This window comes from Thalassophryne amazonica, chromosome 13 (genome assembly GCF_902500255.1).
Source record: "Thalassophryne amazonica chromosome 13, fThaAma1.1, whole genome shotgun sequence".
Lineage (NCBI taxonomy): Eukaryota > Metazoa > Chordata > Actinopteri > Batrachoidiformes > Batrachoididae > Thalassophryne > Thalassophryne amazonica.
In genome coordinates, this window is record NC_047115.1 from 14,257,469 (window position 1) to 14,279,436 (window position 21,968).

At 40.0% G+C, this 21,968-nt stretch overlaps 1 protein-coding gene across 1 annotated transcript in view; it reads right to left on the reverse strand.

Annotated features, from left to right (window-relative positions):
• Positions 1-21,968, reverse strand: part of ehbp1 (EH domain binding protein 1) — a 331,101-nt gene that overhangs the window by 234,351 nt on the left and 74,782 nt on the right. The window contains 3 exon segments of the mRNA XM_034184954.1: positions 3,692-3,745; positions 14,559-14,654; positions 14,862-14,919. Coding sequence (XP_034040845.1) covers positions 3,692-3,745; positions 14,559-14,654; positions 14,862-14,919 — 208 coding nt within the window.

Sequence of the window (21,968 nt, forward strand, 5' to 3'; positions counted from 1 at the left end):
GGATATTGGCATGAACTGGTACACGCTGTTCTCAGTCACTGGATTATGCTTTATTATGGGTTATTTGACCCTCTATAAGATTATCTTTCGACAATCATCACTTCCAATTCAAAAGTAGAGAAGCTTGAATCTTCGACTGGACTGGGTTGCTTGACGCGAGGACGTTTCGCTTCTAATCGCAGAAGCTTCCTCAGCTAAATTTCTTGCTCTGCTAGTCTGACTTCTGTCTTGACTCTTGTAGAGAAGAACAAACAGAAGCCAGCAAAAGCTGGAGTTTTTTAAAACTAGCAAGACCCCTCCTACTGAGAAGCAGACTGCTATTGGCTAGTGACTAACAATTGCTCTAATTAGCATCTACTGTACTCTAGTTAGCATCCTCCTAATGACAGGGCAGCTGTCCCTCCTAACGATGGGACTGACGCCTCTCCTGATGACGTGAATGACTCATTACCATGAACAAATGATTGAAACTGCTTTGACCTGAGTACCCCTTGTAAACAGGGGACAAAACGTGTCTCAGACCGCCTCCCCGGTTAAGGTGGGTTTCAAATGTTTCGCATACAAAGCTTCCTTGACTCCTCTCTCAAACCATTTCTTTTCTTTGGCTAAAATTTTAACTTCCTTGTCATCAAATGTGTGGTTAGTGTCTTTAAGGTGGAGATGAACTGCAGACTGAGGTCCGCCGGCGCCCTCTCTGCGGTGCTGGTAAGGCCTTTTGTGCAACGGCTGTTTCGTCTCACCTATGTAATGTTCGTTACAGTTTTCCTGACATCTGATAGAATACACTACATTGCTCTGTTTGTAACTAGGGATCCTGATCTTAGGGTGAACTAATTTCTGTCTCAAGGTGTTAACAGGTTTAAAGTAAACTGGGATTTTTTACTGTCTGAAGATCCTCTGTAGTTTTTCCCCTACTCCTGCTATATAAGGGAGAGACACTCTTCTTCTTGGCTCCGTCTCCTGTCTGTCTGGTCTCTTTTTGTTCTTTGGGACTTCTGCACTTTATCCAGGAGCCATCATGGGTACCCACATACTGTGAGGGCTTTCCAGACATGTTGTTGTTCTTTAGCCCTTCCCTCTGTAGTTGTGGGCACCTGTAGAGCTCTGTGTTGAAGAGTCCTGATCACCCCAAGCTTGTGTTCAAGGGGGTGGTTTGAGCCAAAGAGCAGATATTGGTCAGTGTGAGTGGGTTTTCTGTAAACCCCTGTCTGGAGATGCCTGTTCTCTCCAATCGTAACATCACAGTCCAAGAAGGCTAAATGGCTGTTTATGGCATCCTCACATGTGAACTTGATACTGGAGTCCACAGAGTTCCAATTCAAAAGGTAAGCTTTACAATTTCCTCTTTTTCCGACTCAGTGTTGTCAAGTTGCGGACATTTCTGCCAAATGTATGTGATCCCGAAATGCAATCAGCATGCACACTGCAAAAACTATTAAATATGATGGGAGACAAAGGAGTGACAGCAGAAAAGTGTCAAATCACAGCCTTTTGCGGTGTCTGATTTAACAGGTGCACATCAGGCTGCGGGTCCGAGCCTTGGCATGGTTTGAAAAAAAACGCTACGACTTTTTTTTGTCAGGTGACTGCGAATAATCCGATTTATACAATGACGGTTTAGGTGAGTTTTATTGTACATGGGACTGACAATAAATTTACATACCTTGCAAAGCACATGGCTGATTTTATTCTCCCAAATTTTTCTTCTGTTCGTATCTGCAGGGAATCTGTACATCTTGAAGCCCTTGTTGTGTCTATTTGTGCATCCAAATGCACAACAACCCATCATTTTCAGTGAATAAATAAATAAAATAGCTGGATTTACATGGAGACAGATTAACAGCAAATGCTATTTTGGCCCAAAGATGGCACCACAAGTCATGTGACCTTTTTTTTTTCTCCCCCCGACTCTTTATGTCGCTACTCTCTAAATAAAGGGACTCTAGATTAGACCTTACTCTAGTGAAGCGCCTTAAGGCAGCAATGTGATTTGGCACTATATGAATAAAATGAACTTAATTTACATCATCTGGTTGAGCAAAAGAATTGTGCTTAAGGCCCATGTGTAATGGGCCAATGTTCTCCCTTTCCATCCTCTTTTACAGCTTGACCCCTACCCCTGGGGAGAAACAGATTCTTTTTTTTGTCTCCAAACTGTTCATGTCTCCCCATATCCAACCATCAGTTTTTGTTATTATTTGCTGTGAATCTCTGTTTATATTAATATTAATAAACTTTATATTAATACTTCAGGCCAAACGTTCGTTCCTAATAGAGTAATAGTAACGGCCATCTACTCACGCTAGCTTTCAGTAAGCATGAGATTAAAACAACACAAAAAAAAGAAAAAATGGAAAAGTAGTTGTGACATTGCATAACTGATCATGGAGCAGTGAAATACAGTAATGACGAATAAACAAATAAATAAATGGGTATATAAACCCTGGCTCAAATAGCTGGTAGCTAAGCAAGTTGGAGCTTTCACTGCAAGCTCCAACAAGACATATTTACAAGGATGCCTTAAGTTTTTGCTCCTTCAGGGTGTCATCTGGCAATTCCTTGTTGAAACGTAAGCATTACTATCACACACACATGCCTGTGTGCCAACATGACGCACTTGTCAGCACTTGTGATTGTTTCAACCACATATTGGAATCCACACGGCCAGCAGCATGTAACTGCAGAATCTGACCACATGATGGCAGAACAGGCACATGCATACAACAAGGAGCTTAGGTTTATGATCTCTGATTTTTTCTTTTGATTTCAATGAAAAGGTGGAATTGTTAGTCACTTAGAACAATGAGGTGTTCTCTCATTCTGTAACCACACATCCAACTCATTTCTCCCCAAAAAGCCCTTTACAGCTAAGACAGTGCTTCTCAATCATTTCCTGTTATGCCCCCCAGGAAGAAGAAAACACCGCCCCCGCCGCACTCTCCACCGTGACTATAAATAGTATCATTTGTCCACAAAATTGTTATAAGTACACCACTACATAACATTGTATCCTTATTAACATTAAAGAAAACAAAAAAGAAAGAATTTTAGATAACTTACAGCAAAGCATAACTTTATTAACATTGCTGTTTAGTCTGTAATAGAAAAAAAAATTGGCATCATTTTGCTTGATATTAAAAAAATTAATCCTTAAACTATAAACATTTTTTGACTGACTGCTATTTGATACTGAAAAACAGAATTAAATAAAATCAATAAATAATAATAAAATCAAATTGATCAGAACACTTTCTCGGGAGCACAATATATAAAACACTAACAGCACTATTTGAGAAGGACTGAGCGAAGATAATGTCAAGACACACTTGCAGTGGAACTGAGAGGAAACACGGCCCAGATGCTTCTGAGCAAAGCACTCAACATTTTTTAGTACTTGTATGTTTTTTTATTTATTTTTATTCTCTATTTATGTATTTATTTATTTATTGTTATGAACTGTTTATGTCTTGTTCTGTATCTTTGTATGGGTCATGATTTTTGAGAAGTCCAAGACAAATTTCCCCATGGGGACATTAAAAGTATATATCTATCTATCTATCTAACATCAAAGTGCCCTTTCTTCAACTTTATGCTCAAAAAGAAGACACCAATTCATACAACCAGTGAAATAAACTGCAAATGCAATAAAGAGGAGAAAAAAGCAAAGATGAACAAGTTACCAAGTACTCACATTTTCAATGACAAATGTCCACTCTTTGTCTTCAAACTCCTCTGCATGGGGATCCTGTTGAGCCAATATGAAACATATGATTAGATAAACAGATTACCTAAACCATATCAGAACAACTTCAAATTGCCACTTTAGAAATAGTCACGAAGGAGCTTCCAACCTAAAAAAAAATAGATTATATAAAAATAGTCAATTTACCAAAGATTATCAATTTGTCCATCAAATTTCTACAACAACAAAACTGACTGACAGTTCTTTAACTGTGCTGACATTCAGTCTCATTCCTCTGATCACTGACCTGGTTAGTACCAAAGTGATTTTTCATTAATGATGGAATTAAACCCTTTCACATCTCTAGAATATTGTATAATATGTGGTGACTGACTGGAAATGGCACTCAATTACAACGTTATTGTGCTTGACTTTCTGGTGTGTCTTATAATCAGACTGTGGATGTGAAATATGGAACAAATCTTGGCCCATTTTCAAACTATTGTTTCCTAAATATGGTAGAACATTATTGAATGCTTTTTCTATATATATTTTAAGGATCACTAAAGATGTGAGAAAAGCTCACAGAATGATTATCCATCTACCAGGCATCCACCAGGCACCGCCCCTCCAAGCAATAGTTGCTTGCACATATTGCATATCGGTAATAGTAAAGCTTTTATCATGAAATACCTAAATTAACAAACTGCTGTTTGATGTTAGGATGAGTTGTGCTTACGACAATCATGAAAAGACAGACGGAAAAATAGGATGATTCCATTATAACCCCCAACCTTTGCTTGTGGTCATGTGTGGAAGCATGTGCTGGTGCTACATGCTGCCATATCCACTCCAACATGGAGCCGCCCAGCAACATGGATGGCAACCACCCAGGCAGACAACTGGTCCATACCCAGTCTTGAAAGCAACCATCTATGAAGGTCATCTGAAAATTTCTGACTCCAATCTGATTATTTCAATAGCAAGCAAGACATACCTCTATACCGAACGTTTTTTGTGTGTGATTTCAGGCATGCGCAGATCACTTTCAATGCAACCCATGTGCTCAGCAGTCAGTAATAAATGGCAACGCACAAGGAAATGCATTTAAACCGTCCTGTTACTGAATTCCTCATGGTGGAAGGTTGTGTACTTGTGGATATTCATCGATGAATGACTGTTGTCTATGGCGAGGCCTGTGTGGATGTCGGTACATTTAGTAGATGGGCAAGGAGTTTAAAAAGGTGTAAATCCAGCCATGATGAGCGTGCATGACCAGGCCTGTAGGGGGCGCTGCATAGCAGCCACAGATACAAAGCATCACATTCAGTTGAAATGACAGTGTCCTCACAGAATTTTTGGAAAACAGTAATACTGTCCACTCCAACCAATATGTGGACAAGCTGTGCACACGCTTTAAATGGGTTCAACATGGAAATGACAATTCTTCAGCACAATAATGCTCCTCCATTGGAGTCGACAAACAGCGGATGCACCCCGCCGGTACAGTCTGGATCTCGCACTGTCTCTGGTCCTCAACAATGACGCATCTTTGTGCCACATGGTCAACATGTCATAGTTACCATTCCCTCACAATGCAAGTGATACAGCTCACTTTAGTCTCAAAATAAGCAATTTATTACATTAAATTATGCTTCTACAACGTTCACAAGACTTTCCCCTTTTTCTGGCAAATTCCATTTCTTCAACATTCCGTTTCACTGATGTATGTTTGCCAGTTTATCAGCTATTATTAACTGCTTCCATAATACTGCACAAATAAGCATTTGATTCAGAACACTAGCCTGCAGTGTGTCAGATTACTGTAACTGTTCATCTTTTTACATTAAACTAGAACTCATGAAGCCCAAAAGCCATATCTGACAAATATTAAAAAATGTCCTCGCCCCAACAGTTTCAGGTACTTCATGTGAAGTTTGAACTTTCCTTCAGTTTTCAAAAGAAGCAGTACTCCCAAATTGTTTCTGGATAAATATTTATTTTTAAGAGACTTTTTTTTTTTTTTTTTTTTTTTTTAAAGGAACAAGCGGGCTGTGATTCAAGCCAACTCTGATTTCATTGAAATATGGCTCAGAGATGGAACCTACCAAGAAACGAACTTTCCCAAAATTTTTTGACCGAAAACCAAACAGTGACCTTGCCAGGGGGCATCAAAGTTCAAGGCAAAAATACGCAAAAACTGATATTTCATTAAATTCCCATTTTCAACGCCATCAAGTCCCCAAGCCAGTTTAACTAATGACTTATAGAGGCAAACTCTCTCATCTTACATACATATTAGTTTGGGGGATCGATGGCGCTGAATACAAGGGCACTCAAAGTCTGGTCATTTTGAGAAACTGCCTGTATTTAAAAGGCCCATAACCCTCTGCGCCATCAAGACCCCAAACAGATGTCAACGTTATCAACAAATATAGGCCCTACTCTATCAAATGCAACTGAAACAACATTGGGGTCTTGATGGCTCTGGCCGCCAGAGGGCGCCAAACTGCTCAACTTGCCCAATTTTGAAGACGTTAGCACCACCTGCTGGCCTGTGCCATCAGCCTTTTTTAACGAAGTTTGCAGGAGTGGATAAACTAACATCTCTACTTTATATAACAGTTTGCAGAATTTTGGGGACTCCTCTTATACTGGTTTGATACCCCTTTTAATCAGATAAGATGAAAGAGTTTGCCTTCCTATGTCTGATAGTTAAACTAGCTTGGGGACTTGATGGTGCTGAATGTTACACCACTTGAAAGATGGGAATTTAATGAAATATCAGTTTTTGCATATTTTTGCCTTGAACTTTGATGACCCCTGGCAAGGTCACCGTTTGGTTTTCGGTCGAGAAATATTTGGAAAGTTCGTTTCTTGGTAGGTTCCATCTCTGAGCCAAGTTTCGTTGAAATCCGAGTCAGCTTGAAACACACCCTAATGTAAACCTGCCTGAACTTTAAAAAAAATTGGCTCTTAAACTCTGTTCTGGCTCTGCCCCTTTATCAACACTCACTATGAAATGGAATGATTAGGATTATTATTCTTTTTTTTTTGTCTGGGCAAAGGAGAACACATTTAATCAAAACTCAATCAGTAGATTTTGACTAATGCAACAAAGAAACATGCACTGAAGACATTTATGCAGTCACGACTAAGCCCTGTAAATCAATTTCCTACAGTCTGACATAATATTCCAATAAAACCCACAAGCGTAGAATCTAAATGTTCAAGTTTAGGGAGAAAGTAGAGCTGGTTTACATAATAACCTGTGAACTACATCCCTACTGCACTAATAGCAATTTTATTACAGATTCAGACTTGCACTAAGTATATATCTAAAAATGATGGGCCAACAGCAGACATGTCATTTCACAGGACTTGCACCTTGTATTTTATACTCACACAACCTGACTAAAGTTACACACTCCTGTCCTTGCTTGGAGAACATCAAGGTAAGCCACGTATACGTTACACATCTACCGCACAATAAAATACAATAAACAAAGTAAACCAGTGACCATGAATAAAGTGTAAACATCTAAATAAAGTACATGTGCCCACAATCTTTTTCTCTGGAACAGATGGAATTAAAAAGGGAGTGACTATTTTACTGTAGCTTCACATTTGTCAGGTTGCTAGATGTACAACGAACATGGTACTCCCAAAAACCTTGTAAATTCAGGCTATGCTAAGAGATTCATTACTGACCCTCAAGTAAGATACAAAAAAACAGAACTTCAGAGGCATCAAACCAGTTTACAAAGGTTACAGCAAGGTCAAACATAGAAAATGACAAAGTACACTTTGGAGATGATCTGATAATCCAGTACCCTCTATGTTGCATACATAAGATGGATGGACAATGCCGTTTATGACAACAATACATGAGAGAGAGTTAAACCCAGCCCAATTACTCACAAAGGAGAGAAAACAGTGCTCGCTAAGAAAACAGTCTTGCTTTAGCTGCGCCACGGACACTGTGCTTCATGGTTTAAATTTTTTAATAATGAAGTCCAAGGTGAATGTCAAGGTCAAAAGTCTAATTTGTTTTCACACCAGGAAACAAGCAAGAATTTGGTGTCAGCTCAGTGACTATATTTCTTTTTTGTCTGGTCAAGATAGTGTAGATGTAGTGAATAATATACATAAACATTGAAGGAAAAAAAAAGTCTGATGTCCAGCTCAGTGGCCTTCCCCCTCCCCTGTGCTGAAAAAAAGAAGCTTTATTGCTTCCTGTGGGACAGTAAGTGAGTGGGCCTAAAATAAGAAAATGTGTGTAGTTCATGAGAAGAGAGTGCAGCAGTGCATGTCAGCACTGCATGTCAGCAGTGCATGCGAACCTTTTTCCTCATGTTTAGGAAAGCCCGCTGTTGGAAACAATAAGTCATGTCTGTGTTCCCTCTGGTTCAGGCGCGTTACTGTACATCACCACTGAACCATTGGCTAGTCTACAAGTTCATATGGCACCATACATCTATTCGATGTGTCATCACGTTTTAATATTACGAGGTAGACACAGAACAAACCACAAAGGACTGACGTTCTGGAGCCTGTCTTCTGAAAGACAGATTAAAAAAAATAGTTTAACTGCTCCCACTGTGCGCACCCAGACTAGGACATTAACAATTTACTAATGCATGAAGCACGGTATCGGTTTAAGATGGTGACACAGGTAATGAGACACTGAGCTAACCTGTCAGCACAGAGGCCTGGCATGTTTAAGTAAGGCAGCCGCAGAGACAGACACCGTCTCTCAGAGTGTGCCATTCACTTGAACTGCACTGGGTGGAGAACTTTCCAGCCACACAGTCATGTTTCCATTTTAAACAGTGTTCAATTTTATTTCTAGTTTTTCAAATCAAGACAAGATTTCACATAAACACGTGGGGCGTGCATATGTCACACAGTATACAAATAATGAATGTTTATGAGTTCAATGGTACGAATATTTCATGAGGTGAAAGATGGAATGTTCCATTCAATGAGGTCATCACTCTTGCTTGCCTCTACTGGTGGTTGGCTCTCACTGCGGTATTGTATCACTTCCTGTTCCGGAGCACAGCGGTGTTTTGCTGTATCTGTTAGCTGTTAATCTGCGCAGTTAGATTGATCTAGTTACCTAGATAACGATTTGTTTCACAGTGTAATCTTCACGTGCCTTAACTAAAGCACTCCCTCTGCTGAATCACCTCTAAATTATTTACACATTATTCACTTTGTGTGTTTGTAGGAATCCGCTAGCTTAGCGCAGCTACTAGCTCTTAGCCGGTTTAGCATGGCGGCTTCTCAAGTCTCTCACGCACTTTTCTGCTCTGGGTGTGAAATGTTTAGTTATTCCTCGGCCTCCTTTAGCAGTAATGGTACTTGTAATAAGTGTAGCTTATTCGTAGCTTTGGAGGCCAGGCTGGGCGAATTGGAGACTCGGCTCCGCACCGTGGAAAATTCTACAGCTAGCCAGGCCCCTGTAGTCGGTGCGGACCAAGGTAGCTTAGCCGCCGTTAGTTTCCCTCTGGCAGATCCCGAGCAGCCGGGAAAGCAGGCCGACTGGGTGACTGTGAGGAGGAAGCATAGCCCTAAACAGAAGCCCCGTGTACACCGCCAACCCGTTCTCATTTCTAACCGTTTTTCCCCACTCGACGACACACCCGCTGAGGATCAAACTCTGGTTATTGGCGACTCTGTTTTGAGAAATGTGAAGTTAGCGACACCAGCAACCATAGTCAATTGTCTTCCGGGGGCCAGAGCAGGCGACACTGAAGGAAATTTGAAACTGCTGGCTAAGGCTAAGTGTAAATTTGGTAAGATTGTAATTCACGTCGGCAGTAATGACACCCGGTTACGCCAATCGGAGGTCACTAAAATTAACATTGAATCGGTGTGTAACTTTGCAAAACAATGTCGGACTCTGTAGTTTTCTCTGCGCCCCTCCCCAATCGGACCGGGAGTGACATGTTTAGCCGCATGTTCTCCTTGAATTGCTGGCTGTCTGAGTGGTGTCCAAAAAATGAGGTGGGCTTCATAGATAATTGGCAAAGCTTCTGGGGAAAACCTGGTCTTGTTAGGAGAGACGGCATCCATCCCACTTTGGATGGAGCAGCTCTCATTTCTAGAAATCTGGCCAATTTTCTTAAATCCTCCAAACCGTGACTATCCAGGGTTGGGACCAGGAAGCAGAGTTGTAGCTTTACACACCTCTCTGCAGCTTCTCTCCCCCTGCTATCCCCTCATTACCCCATCCCCGTAGAGACGGTGCCTGCTCCCAGACCACCAATAATCAGCAAAAATCTATTTAAGCATAAAAATTCAAAAAGAAAAAATAATATAGCACCTTCAACTGCACCACAGACTAAAACAGTTAAATGTGGTCTATTAAACATTAGGTCTCTCTCTTCTAAGTCCCTGTTAGTAAATGATATAATAATTGATCAACATATTGATTTATTCTGTCTTACAGAAACCTGGTTACAGCAGGATGAATATGTTAGTTTAAATGAGTCAACACCCCCGAGTCACACTAACTGCCAGAATGCTCGCAGCACGGGCCGAGGCGGAGGATGAGCAGCAATCTTCCATTCCAGCTTATTAATTAATCAAAAACCCAGACAGAGCTTTAATTCATTTGAAAGCTTGACTCTTAGTCTTGTCCATCCAAATTGGAAGTCCCAAAAACCAGTTTTATTTGTTGTTATCTATCGTCCTCCTGGTCGTTACTGTGAGTTTCTCTGTGAATTTTCAGACCTTTTGTCTGACTTAATGCTTAGCTCAGATAAGATAATTATAGTGGGCAATTTTAACATCCACACAGATGCTGAGAATGACAGCCTAGCCTCAACAGTGCATTTAATCTATTATGAGACTCAATTGGCTTTGCTCAAAATGTAAATGAGTCCACCCACCACTTTAATCATATCTTAGATCTTGTTCTGACTTATGGTATGGAAATTGAAGACTTAACAGTATTCCCTGAAAACTCCCTTCTGTCTGATCATTTCTTAATAACATTTACATTTACTCTGATGGACTACCCAGCAGTGGGGAATAAGTTTCATTACACTAGAAGTCTTTCAGAAAGCGCTGTAACTAGGTTTAAGGATATGATTCCTTCTTTATGTTCTCTAATGCCATATACCAACACAGTGCAGAGTAGCTACCTAAACTCTGTAAGTGAGATAGAATATCTCGTCAATAGTTTTACATCCTCATTGAAGACAACTTTGGATGCTGTAGCTCCTCTGAAAAAGAGAGCTTTAAATCAGAACTGCCTGACTCCGTGGTATAACTCACAAACTCGCAGCTTAAAGCAGATAACCTGTAAGTTGGAGAGGAAATGGCGTCTCACTAATTTGGAAGATCTTCACTTAGCCTGGAAAAAGAGTCTGTTGCTCTATAAAAAAGCCCTCCGTAAAGCTAGGACATCTTACTACTCATCACTAATTGAAGAAAATAAGAACAACCCCAGGTTTCTTTTCAGCACTGTAGCCAGGCTGACAAAGAGTCAGAGCTCTATTGAGCCGAGTATTCCTTTAACTTTAACTAGTAATGACTTCATGACTTTTTTTTGCTAATAAAATTTTAACTATTAGAGAAAAAATTACTCATAACCATCCCAAAGACGTATCATTATCTTTGGCTGCTTTCAGTGATGCCGGTATTTGGTTAGACTCTTTCTCTCAGATTGTTCTGTCTGAGTTATTTTCATTAGTTACTTCATCCAAACCATCAACATGTCTATTAGACCCCATTCCTACCAGGCTGCTCAAGGAAGCCCTACCATTATTTAATGCTTCGATCTTAAATATGATCAATCTATCTTTATTAGTTGGCTATGTACCACAGGCTTTTAAGGTGGCAGTAATTAAACCATTACTTAAAAAGCCATCACTTGACCCAGCTACCTTAGCTAATTATAGGCCATTCTCCAACCTTCCTTTTCTCTCAAAAATTCTTGAAAGGGTAGTTGTAAAACAGCTAACTGATCATCTGCAGAGGAATGGTCTATTTGAAGAGTTTCAGTCAGGTTTTAGAATTCATCATAGTACAGAAACAGCATTAGTGAAGGTTACAAATGATCTTCTTATGGCCTCAGACAGTGGACTCATCTCTGTGCTTGTTCTGTTAGACCTCAGTGCTGCTTTTGATACTGTTGACCATAAAATTTTATTACAGAGATTAGAGCATGCCATAGGTATTAAAGGCACTGCGCTGCGGTGGTTTGAATCATATTTATCTAATAGATTACAATTTGTTCATGTAAATGGGGAATCTTCTTCACAGACTAAGGTTAATTATGGAGTTCCACAAGGTTCTGTGCTAGGACCAATTTTATTCACTTTATACATGCTTCCTTTAGGCAGTATTATTAGACGGCATTGCTTAAATTTTCATTGTTACGCAGATGATACCCAGCTTTATCTATCCATGAAGCCAGAGGACATACACCAATTAGCTAAACTGCAGGATTGTCTTACAGACATAAAGACATGGATGACCTCTAATTTCCTGCTTTTAAACTCAGATAAAATTGAAGTTCTTGTACTTGGCCCCACAAATCTTAGAAACATGGTGTCTAACCAGATCCTTACTCTGGATGGCATTACCCTGACCTCTAGTAATACTGTGAGAAATCTTGGAGTCATTTTTGATCAGGATATGTCATTCAAAGCCCATATTAAACAAATATGTAGGACTGCTTTTTTGCATTTACGCAATATCTCTAAAATTAGAAAGGTCTTGTCTCAGAGTGATGCTGAAAAACTAATTCATGCATTTATTTCCTCTAGGCTGGACTATTGTAATTCATTATTATCAGGTTGTCCTAAAAGTTCCCTGAAAAGCCTTCAGTTAATTCAAAATGCTGCAGCTAGAGTACTAACGGGGACTAGAAGGAGAGAGCATATCTCACCCATATTGGCCTCTCTTCATTGGCTTCCTGTTAATTCTAGAATAGAATTTAAAATTCTTCTTCTTACTTATAAGGTTTTGAATAATCAGGTCCCATCTTATCTTAGGGACCTCATAGTACCATATCACCCCAATAGAGCGCTTCGCTCTCAGACTGCAGGCTTACTTGTAGTTCCTAGGGTTTGTAAGAGTAGAATGGGAGACAGAGCCTTCAGCTTTCAGGCTCCTCTCCTGTGGAACCAGCTCCCAATTCGGATCAGGGAGACAGACACCCTCTCTACTTTTAAGATTAGGCTTAAAACTTTCCTTTTTGCTAAAGCTTATAGTTAGGGCTGGATCAGGTGACCCTGAACCATCCCTTAGTTATGCTGCTATAGACTTAGACTGCTGGGGGGTTCCCATGATGCACTGAGTGTTTCTTTCTCTTTTTGCTCTGTATGCACCACTCTGCATTTAATCATTAGTGATTGATCTCTGCTCCCCTCCACAGCATGTCTTATTCCTGGTTCTCTCCCTCAGCCCCAACCAGTCCCAGCAGAAGACTGCCCCTCCCTGAGCCTGGTTCTGCTGGAGGTTTCTTCCTGTTAAAAGGGAGTTTTTCCTTCCCACTGTCGCCAAGTGCTTGCTCACAGGGGGTCGTTTTGACCGTTGGGGTTTTTACGTAATTATTGTATGGCCTTGCCTTACAATATAAAGCGCCTTGGGGCAACTGTTTGTTGTGATTTGGCGCTATATAAATAAAACTGATTGATTGATTGAATGAGGTAAAGCCGAGTTGAATGGTATGTTCCAGCTTTCACAGATTTTTTTTTTGCTGGAGTGAGGAAAGCAGGTGGCAGTCTGTACACCAGTGGTCTCAAACTCATTTCAGAAAGGGCCAAGAGGGTACAGGTTTTCTTTACAACCACCCACTCCACCAGGTGATTTAACTGATTAACTGATTCCATCTGCTCAAAGTGATGTTAATCAGTGAAATCACCTGGTGGCCCTTTCTGGAATGAGTTTGAGACCTCCGCTGTACACAAAGTCAGTGCATGGCGTCACGGACTACATTGTAAGAACTGCATTTTGAAAGTTCACTGAGAACAATTTTGGACTCCCATTTAAAGTTCATGTTGGACTGTTAAATGGCAAATGGACTGCATTTATATCGCACTTTCCATCTGCATCAGACGCTCAAAGCCCTTTACAAATAATGTCTCACATTCACCCCAATGTGAGGGTACTGCCATACAAGGCGCTCACCACACACCGGGAGCAATAGGGGATTAAAGACCTTGCCCAAAGGCCCTTAGTAATTTTCCAGTAAGGCTGGGATTTGAATCAAGGATCTTCTGGTCTCAAGCCCAATGGCTTAACCAATAGACCATCACCTTCCCACTGTTCATGTCAAAGCACCAGTGACGCACATCAAAATGCAAGTCCCTTTTCTGTTGTTTATAAATTAATAAAATATCAAATGACAAAAATTAGCTGTTATATAACACAAATAATTAATGTTTTTTCATTCTTTCAATAGACAAATATTTCATTCGGTGAAAGATGGAACGTACCATTCAACGAGGCAAAATTCGTACCATTTAACTAAAACATTTATTATTTGTATATAGATCAATTCAGGGTCCATGTAGCAATGTAATTATATATATTACTTTAAAACTGATTTTCAATTTTTATCGGTTAATTGTTCCACCCCTAACATTTTCTTAACCACTGAGAAAATTTGGCAAACTGTATACTTTATATTACTGAACTAACAATCTAAAAGCTATATGGTGGAATGGCGACATCATGGTCTTCACATATTCTATGAAAATCTAAAGCATCAAGCAGTGTTACATCTCCTCACTCAAGAAGGTAAGAAGGGGCATCGCTGTGTGTATTTTTATTGTTCATTGTTCATACTGTCCACTGGACTGCAGGCCTCGATTGTAATGCGTGTGCTGGAGAGAATTAAACAGCAGCAGCCTACCTTAAACAGAGTGACTGTGATCTCAATGTTCTCTGGGACCGGCCACACCACCACACCTCTGTAGGGGTTCTTGATGCCAGGCTGCCAGCTATGGGACTGCAACACACAAGTATAAAATAAGGTTTATTTGGCATGAAGCAGCGATGACACAAAAAAAGAAAAACCTACAATCGGGTGATCCCTGATGAGTACTGTGGACTAGAGAGAATTCCGTTTACTGTGATGACATTCTCAAGTGAGAGAAATTTTTCTTTGTCACTACAGGCATTTTTTTTTTCTGAAAGTAATGCATTAAGTACAAACCTTGGAGGATTTTCGCCGGCTCCTGCGTGTCCAAACGACCACCAGTTTGTCTGGTTGCCTGTGATGAAAGACAGAAAAGATGAAGAGTAATTTATCCTGCTGTCTGCAAATCTTATTAACATGTCAGACTGCAACAAGCCACAGCTCCTACTAAAAACACTGTTAATAACAGCACTGATGTAGAAGTCCACAGATATTCACCATATACACACACCTGCACAATGACACATTGTGATATGAACAAATCGTGGGATGCCTGGAAACCCAAATGTGGACTTTTGCATATAAAACAAGGGACAAGGGACACACAAACACACATACAAAAGGTCAAAGTACAGTGTAATAAGACATTGAAAACACAAGTGGAGTGACTGATATAATTCAGCAGAGAAGAGCTACAGTGACGCACGAAAACAGAAGCAAATACACTCCATGATCCATGTGAAACATTTAAAATTCTACCATCATCAGTGTTCATATCAATTCAGATTTAGGAAAGTCCTGATCACATCTTTTTGTTTCTTGATCCCAAACCAAGTCCTCCACAATCAGCTGAAGCCAATCCTTCCGATTTTTTAACAATCTTTTCAAGATGCGTGTGATACAGCTGCACAGCGCACATCTTAGAACACATAAACTAAAAGTTAGTGCAGTACTTTAAGAAAATACAGCGTGTGGGACAGCTTCATTGAAATGCATCCTGTAATATTTGTTCTCTGTGATATTTTGACTGATATGAGGGACGATTGAAAGGTTTTGAGCCTGACCCAGAAAAAGTAGGGTGTGGCTCTCCATCTTTTGCATTTTGAGAAACTAACATTTCTCAGCATTACAAACAATGAGTTCCAACTTCACACATTCTCGAGAAATACTGGTTTCTGAGCACCACTTTGGAGGGGTTGCTGTGAACTGATGGCAAATGTCTCTGTTAGAAAACACTATTTGGTACTTTAACATTTTCCATAATCCCTCGGCGGCCCCCTGCGCTTCCCAGAATGCACCAGCAGAGTTCCGGCGCCATATAGTGGATGAAAAGTGAGGATGTGGATAGCGTCGATTCAGCGAGTTCACAGGCAATTATGATGATGACACATTCTCTCAAGTTGAGAGGGTTATCTAGAGGAGGTGTAGCAGCTGTGATGAACTTCTGCTGTGCCCTGATGTTGTCTTGTTGTCCATACTTCACGAGCTGTGTTTACATTGCGCTTTGAATCGGAACTTTGCTGAAACTAACCTCTCGTGTGAATCACGGACCACTGCGAAACAGCAAATTGTCAGCGACTCAGGTTTATGACAGTTTTACAATTCAGAATAAACAAAAGATAAGAAATATATAATAATATTTATTCAACATAAGATGGTAGTTGGACTTCAACAGCCAAATGTTCAGTTCTAGCCTGTGTACCAGACAAGGATTAGCCTGATAATTTATACAGTCTTGTGTTTTGAATGTGACGGGAGGTTAAACACTGATTACAGTTCTAGCAAAGGGTATTAGATGGGCGATGAATGCCCTCTACACAAACATGCTGTGCACGTTTTTGGGAAAATATGATTTTTACTGTCACTCTTGCCCTAGTAGCTGTATAGATATCATGGAAAAAAAATGTGATTTACAAACAATCTTTCTGATGACCCTGAACCTGACCAATCAGCTCCAAAGTTAATTGTATGGAAAACTCACCAAAGGAATGTTCTTCCCAAGCTTGGTGGAAATCTGCTCACTCAGAAATTACTTTGCTCAAAAACACCCAAAAACAGCTCACTCAGAAATTACTTTGCTCAAAAACACCCAAAAACACCCATGACTGATTACAATACTTGCCATCTAGTGGAAGGGTGCCAAGTCGGCATTGTAGTCTCAGCATTATATCTCTGGAGACCCATTACAAACATTTCCTGATAGCATTCCATGACCATCAAAGATAATCCCAACTGCAATGTCTGTGGAAGGACTTTGATAGCTTTGTTTGTCACATGAGCTTACAAGCTGGTGAGTAATTTAAACTTTTTGAAGGGACTGGCTGCTTTAGAATGCAGATGAAAGACTTCACTTGATTTCTGTGTACATAAGTGAACAACATACAGACTGGACTTTGCAGTGACCTGACATTTGGCTTCCTGTTCATAACCGACTAACGCCTTTTGATGCAACTTCAGATAAGTTGTAAACCTTTCCCATACCTTTTGTTGTCTTGTTATGTTCTTGTACCTCTTTTGTTAAACTCAGTGGATGTTTTCTGCAGGTGACAGCTCAGTATTTCGGTAAAAAAAAGACAAACTGTCATCCATGGGCAAACATAAAGGTGTGCCACTTGTACTGAATTAAATACTAAAATATGAAATATTTAATTTCTATAAATATTTGAGTTTGGGTCACTGTATTCAGAGACCAGAATGCAAACAATTACACATAGGAACTGACCTGTCAATGGGAACAAATGCTTGCTTTTGTAGGCAGGAAACGTGCAAGGAATCTGTGTAACCAGTTCCCAGGTTGAGCATTAGTCTGACTAACATGCGGTCAGTATTCAAAGCGTACTTGTCTTCTACACTGCTGACAAACAGCTGAACAACCACATATATATGGCTAGTTCAATTAAGCAACAAATAAACACCAAAGGTGTGACACTGTGGTAATAATGTATTTTGATGCATATAAAACTTAACCCGCTCCCTATAAACCATCCATTAAAACATGCACAATGATGAAACAGCATGCAATTCCTCAATAAGTCACACCTGAACAACTATGCCAGCTTGATGCAAAAACATCAGTAAGAACGTGGGAAATGTTCCATGCGCTCCCTGGCATTCTTTACCGATACTCCCCATGAGAAATCCTTAAAATGCAGCTAAGGCAGTTCCCGTAGCTGGCAAGTGTGCAAGTCTGAACTTGTCACATGCATGTGTGATGGAGAGAGAAACACGCCACTCAAAAAGAAGAAAAATAATCAGCTCACAGGGTAATCAATGTTTTCTTATAATACAGATTGTATTATTATAAAATAATAGCAAATTTATAAAAAGATCAGACATTGAGACCCTGGGCCCCAGGATTCAAACAAATAGATCCAAACTGACTTCCCTATATGGATGAACTCCAAACTTTGTAGGGGGAAACGGTACACATAGTTCTACCAAAAAATTCCATTATGGCCATTTTGCTTTATGTGTACCAAATGAATACATCAATTGCATGTGTGTAATATTTTTCTGTGTGTGGAACTCTAACACCGCGTTTCCCAAAGCAAATTTAGCAAAGGACTGCATGCTGTTATTTCAGCACATGTGCGCAGCATGGGATCTGCAGTTTAATAATTATGACGATGGACAAAGACACGTGAATCAGACAAAAGCTATAGACTGGCACTGCTTATGTGAGTTTGGCCATGAAGCTGGTTGTACTTCAAACAACTCCTAATGTGAACATCAGCAGTGCCAGAAAATAGCAGTGCAGCGCAAACTGAGCCCCCTGTAGCATTTAAACAAACTCTTACTAACAATTCAGATCAGACCAAAGCAATAAATGCCTTAGGTGTTTATTTATTGCCGTGGACATGCAACCATACTGTCGTTGAGAACACTGGTCTAAACACCTCATAAAATTACCTGAAACCAGTTATGAAGTTCCCCATCTCTCTCATATATCTACAACCCCTGGCAAAAATTATGGAATCACCGGCCTTGAACGATGTTCATTCAGTTGTTTAATTTTGTAGAAAAAAAGCAGATCACAGACATGACACAAAACTAAAGTCATTTCAAATAGCAACTTTCTGGCTTTAAGAAACACTATAAGAAATCAAGAAAAAAGATTGTGGCAGTCAGTAATGGTTACTTTTTTAGACCAAGGTGAGGAAAAAAATATGGAATCAGTCAATTCTGAGGAAAAAATTATGGAATCACCCTGTAAATTTTCATCCCCAAAACTAACACCTGCATCATATCAGATCTGCTCGTTAGTCTGCATCTAAAAAGGAGTGAACACACCTTGGAGAGCTGTTGCACCAAGTGGACTGACATGAATCACGGCTCCAACACGAGATATGTCAACTGAAACAAAGGAGAGGATTATCAAACTCTTAAAAGAGAGTAAATCATCATGCAATGCTGCAAAAGATGTTGGTTGTTCACAGTCAGCTGTGTCTAAACTCTGGACCAAATACAAACAACATGAGAAGGTTGTTAAAGGCAAATATATTGGTAGACCAAGGAAGACATCAAAGCGTCAAGACAGAAAACTTAAAGCAATATGTCTCAAAAATCGAAAAATGCACAACAAAACAAATGAGGAACGAATGGGAGGAAACAGGAGTCAACGTCTGTGACCGAACTGTAAGAAACCGCCTAATGGAAATGGGATTTACATACAGAAAAGCTAAACAAAAGCCATCATTAACACCTAAACAGAAAAAAAAACAAGGTTACAATGGGCTAAGGAAAAGCAATCGTGGACTGTGGATGACTGGATGAAAGTCATATTCAGTGATGAATCTCGAATCTGCATTGGGCAAGGTGATGATGCTGGAACTTTTGTTTGGTGCCGTTCCAATGAGATTTATAAAGATGACTGCCTGAAGAGACCATGTAAATTTCCACAGTCATTGATGATATGGGGTTGCATGTCAGGTAAAGGCACTGGGGAGATGGCTGTCATTACATCATCAATAAATGCACAAGTTTACGTTGATATTTTGGACAATTGAAAGGATGTTTGGGGATGATGAAATCATTTTTCAAGATGATAATGCATCTTGCCGTAGAGCAAAAACTGCGAAAACATTCCTTGCAAGAAGACACGTAAGGTCAATGTCAACGAGCAGATGTGATTTGATGCAGGTGTTAGTTTTGAGGATGAAAATTTACAGGGTGATTCCATAATTTTTTCCTCAGAATTGAGTGATTCCATATTTTTTTCCTCTGCTTGGTCTAAAAAAGTAACCGTTACTGACTGCCATATTATTTTTTTCTTGATTTCTTATAGTGTTTCTTAAAGCCAGAAAGTTGCCATTTGAAATGACTTTAGTTTTGTGTCATGTCTGTGATCTGCTTTTTTTCTACACAATTAAACAACTGAATGAACATCCTCCGAGGCCGGTGATTCCATAATTTTGGCCAGGGGTTGTATATATTGAGAGCGAGAGAGAGAGAAGAGAGAAAGAGAGAAAATGGACTGCATTTATATAGCGCTTTTCCATCTGCATCAGAGGCTCAAAGCGCCTTGCATTCACCAATTCTCACACACACACACACACACACACACACACACACACACACACACACACACACACACACCAATATCAGGGTGCTGCCATGAAAGGCCCTCACTACACACCAGGAGCAACTAGGAGATTAAAGACCCTGCCCAATTTTCTGGTATGGCTGGGTTTTAAACCAACGATCTGGCCTGAAGCTCAATGCTGAACAACTAGACCATCACCTCCCTTATACACTATGAATAAACAGGTTGTCCATCAACAGCAGAGTCCAGGTCCACGCCTAAATATTGGACAAAATTCTACAACAATAAATGTCTCCCTGTATTGTTTTGCCTTTTAAAGCAAGTGAGCCCCAAAACAGAATTTTATAGTTTGACCAACTTGACCGCTACTGAGACTCTCACACCTTCATTATCCCACATTAATTCATGGCACTGTTACTGGGCTTGCTATTCAAATCATATCATGTAGAAAATAGATGGGAATGTTGAAGGCACAACCTAGAAATTCTTCAAATATAAACCCTCTGCAGTGACGTGACCCGGCCACTCCCGATTGTCATGTTGCCGGTCATCCGCAGTGCTTCCAGGATTATTTACATGAGAAACAACGTACATACTGCAAAGTGTGGGACAAACTTAGCGATAAAGTCATCATGTCTGAACCTGATAGTGGAGCAAGCAAACATACCACGCATCATTCTAGCACTGACTTACAACAGTACAGTGAGAAGATTGTCATTTTGGGAGCTTGTACACAGCACTGGGCATGTTTTCTTTGTTGACTGCACCTGGAGTGACACTGGTATCACCACACGTGTAAGTACACTCAGGACTTAAGTTATTTGAGGATTGCAGACTTACATATTTATAACAGTATTTAGTGATAATGTTCATGATTAACTTTATTTCTGTGAGATTGTTAAGCAAAACTCAGCCGAGCCTCACTTTTTTCGTGGTCCCATTGTGGCTTCCGTAAGGAAATGCGTAACATTTCCATGAAGCGGTTTTTAATTTTACTATTTCTAACCCTACCCCTAGTGATAATGTTCATCATTAACTTTACTGAATTTTGTGTATGCTGCTGTGGGATTGTGGGGCAAAAGCCAGCGCTCTGTGTCCACTGGAACCCTGTCGAAGTTCACATTCTCCTTTTGTCCACATCTCTTGTGACGGTGAACTGCACAACAAGATTCTGGCATGGTGTATTTGCGGAAAAACAGTGAAAACCAGAGGAAAGACGAGTTGAAATGGCTTGTTTACACAGTACTGTGACCAGCCAAATTTGACCTTCGGCTGTGCGTGCACATGACCCCCTGCACATGACCTGTGACTTCATGTGTAAGCCTCTATAAGCACCACTTCAGTTATATGAGAAATACATGCCCAACTCGTGAACCTTTATTTAAAAAAAAAAAAAAAAAAAAAAAAAAACTTGCTTCTTAACGATTTCTCATAAAAGGATAGACACTAAGGTCTCACTGGGTTTGTGAAAATGGGTTCATATGTTTTCTTTTGCTCTGAGAAAATCCTGCTAATTGTGCAAGAAAAAGGAGCAGTGGAAATAATAACCTCCTTTACTAATGTAAAAAGAACCACATTCACCCACAGGAATTAACTAAAGTCATCACTTTTAGAAAAACCTTACTGTCAATGAAAACACCACCTGAAAACTTTGGCAAGGCATCGTGACAAGCTGAAGGATCACCTGATTAGGTGATACCAGATTTGTTCTACAGAAACAACAGTGAGCGGTGGTGTTGAATCATGTATGAGGTCTGTCAATAAAGTAACGGCCCTTTTTATTTTTTTCAAAAACTATATGGATTTCATATGTTTTTACGTCAGACATGCTTGAACCCTCGTGCGCATGCGTGAGTTTTTCC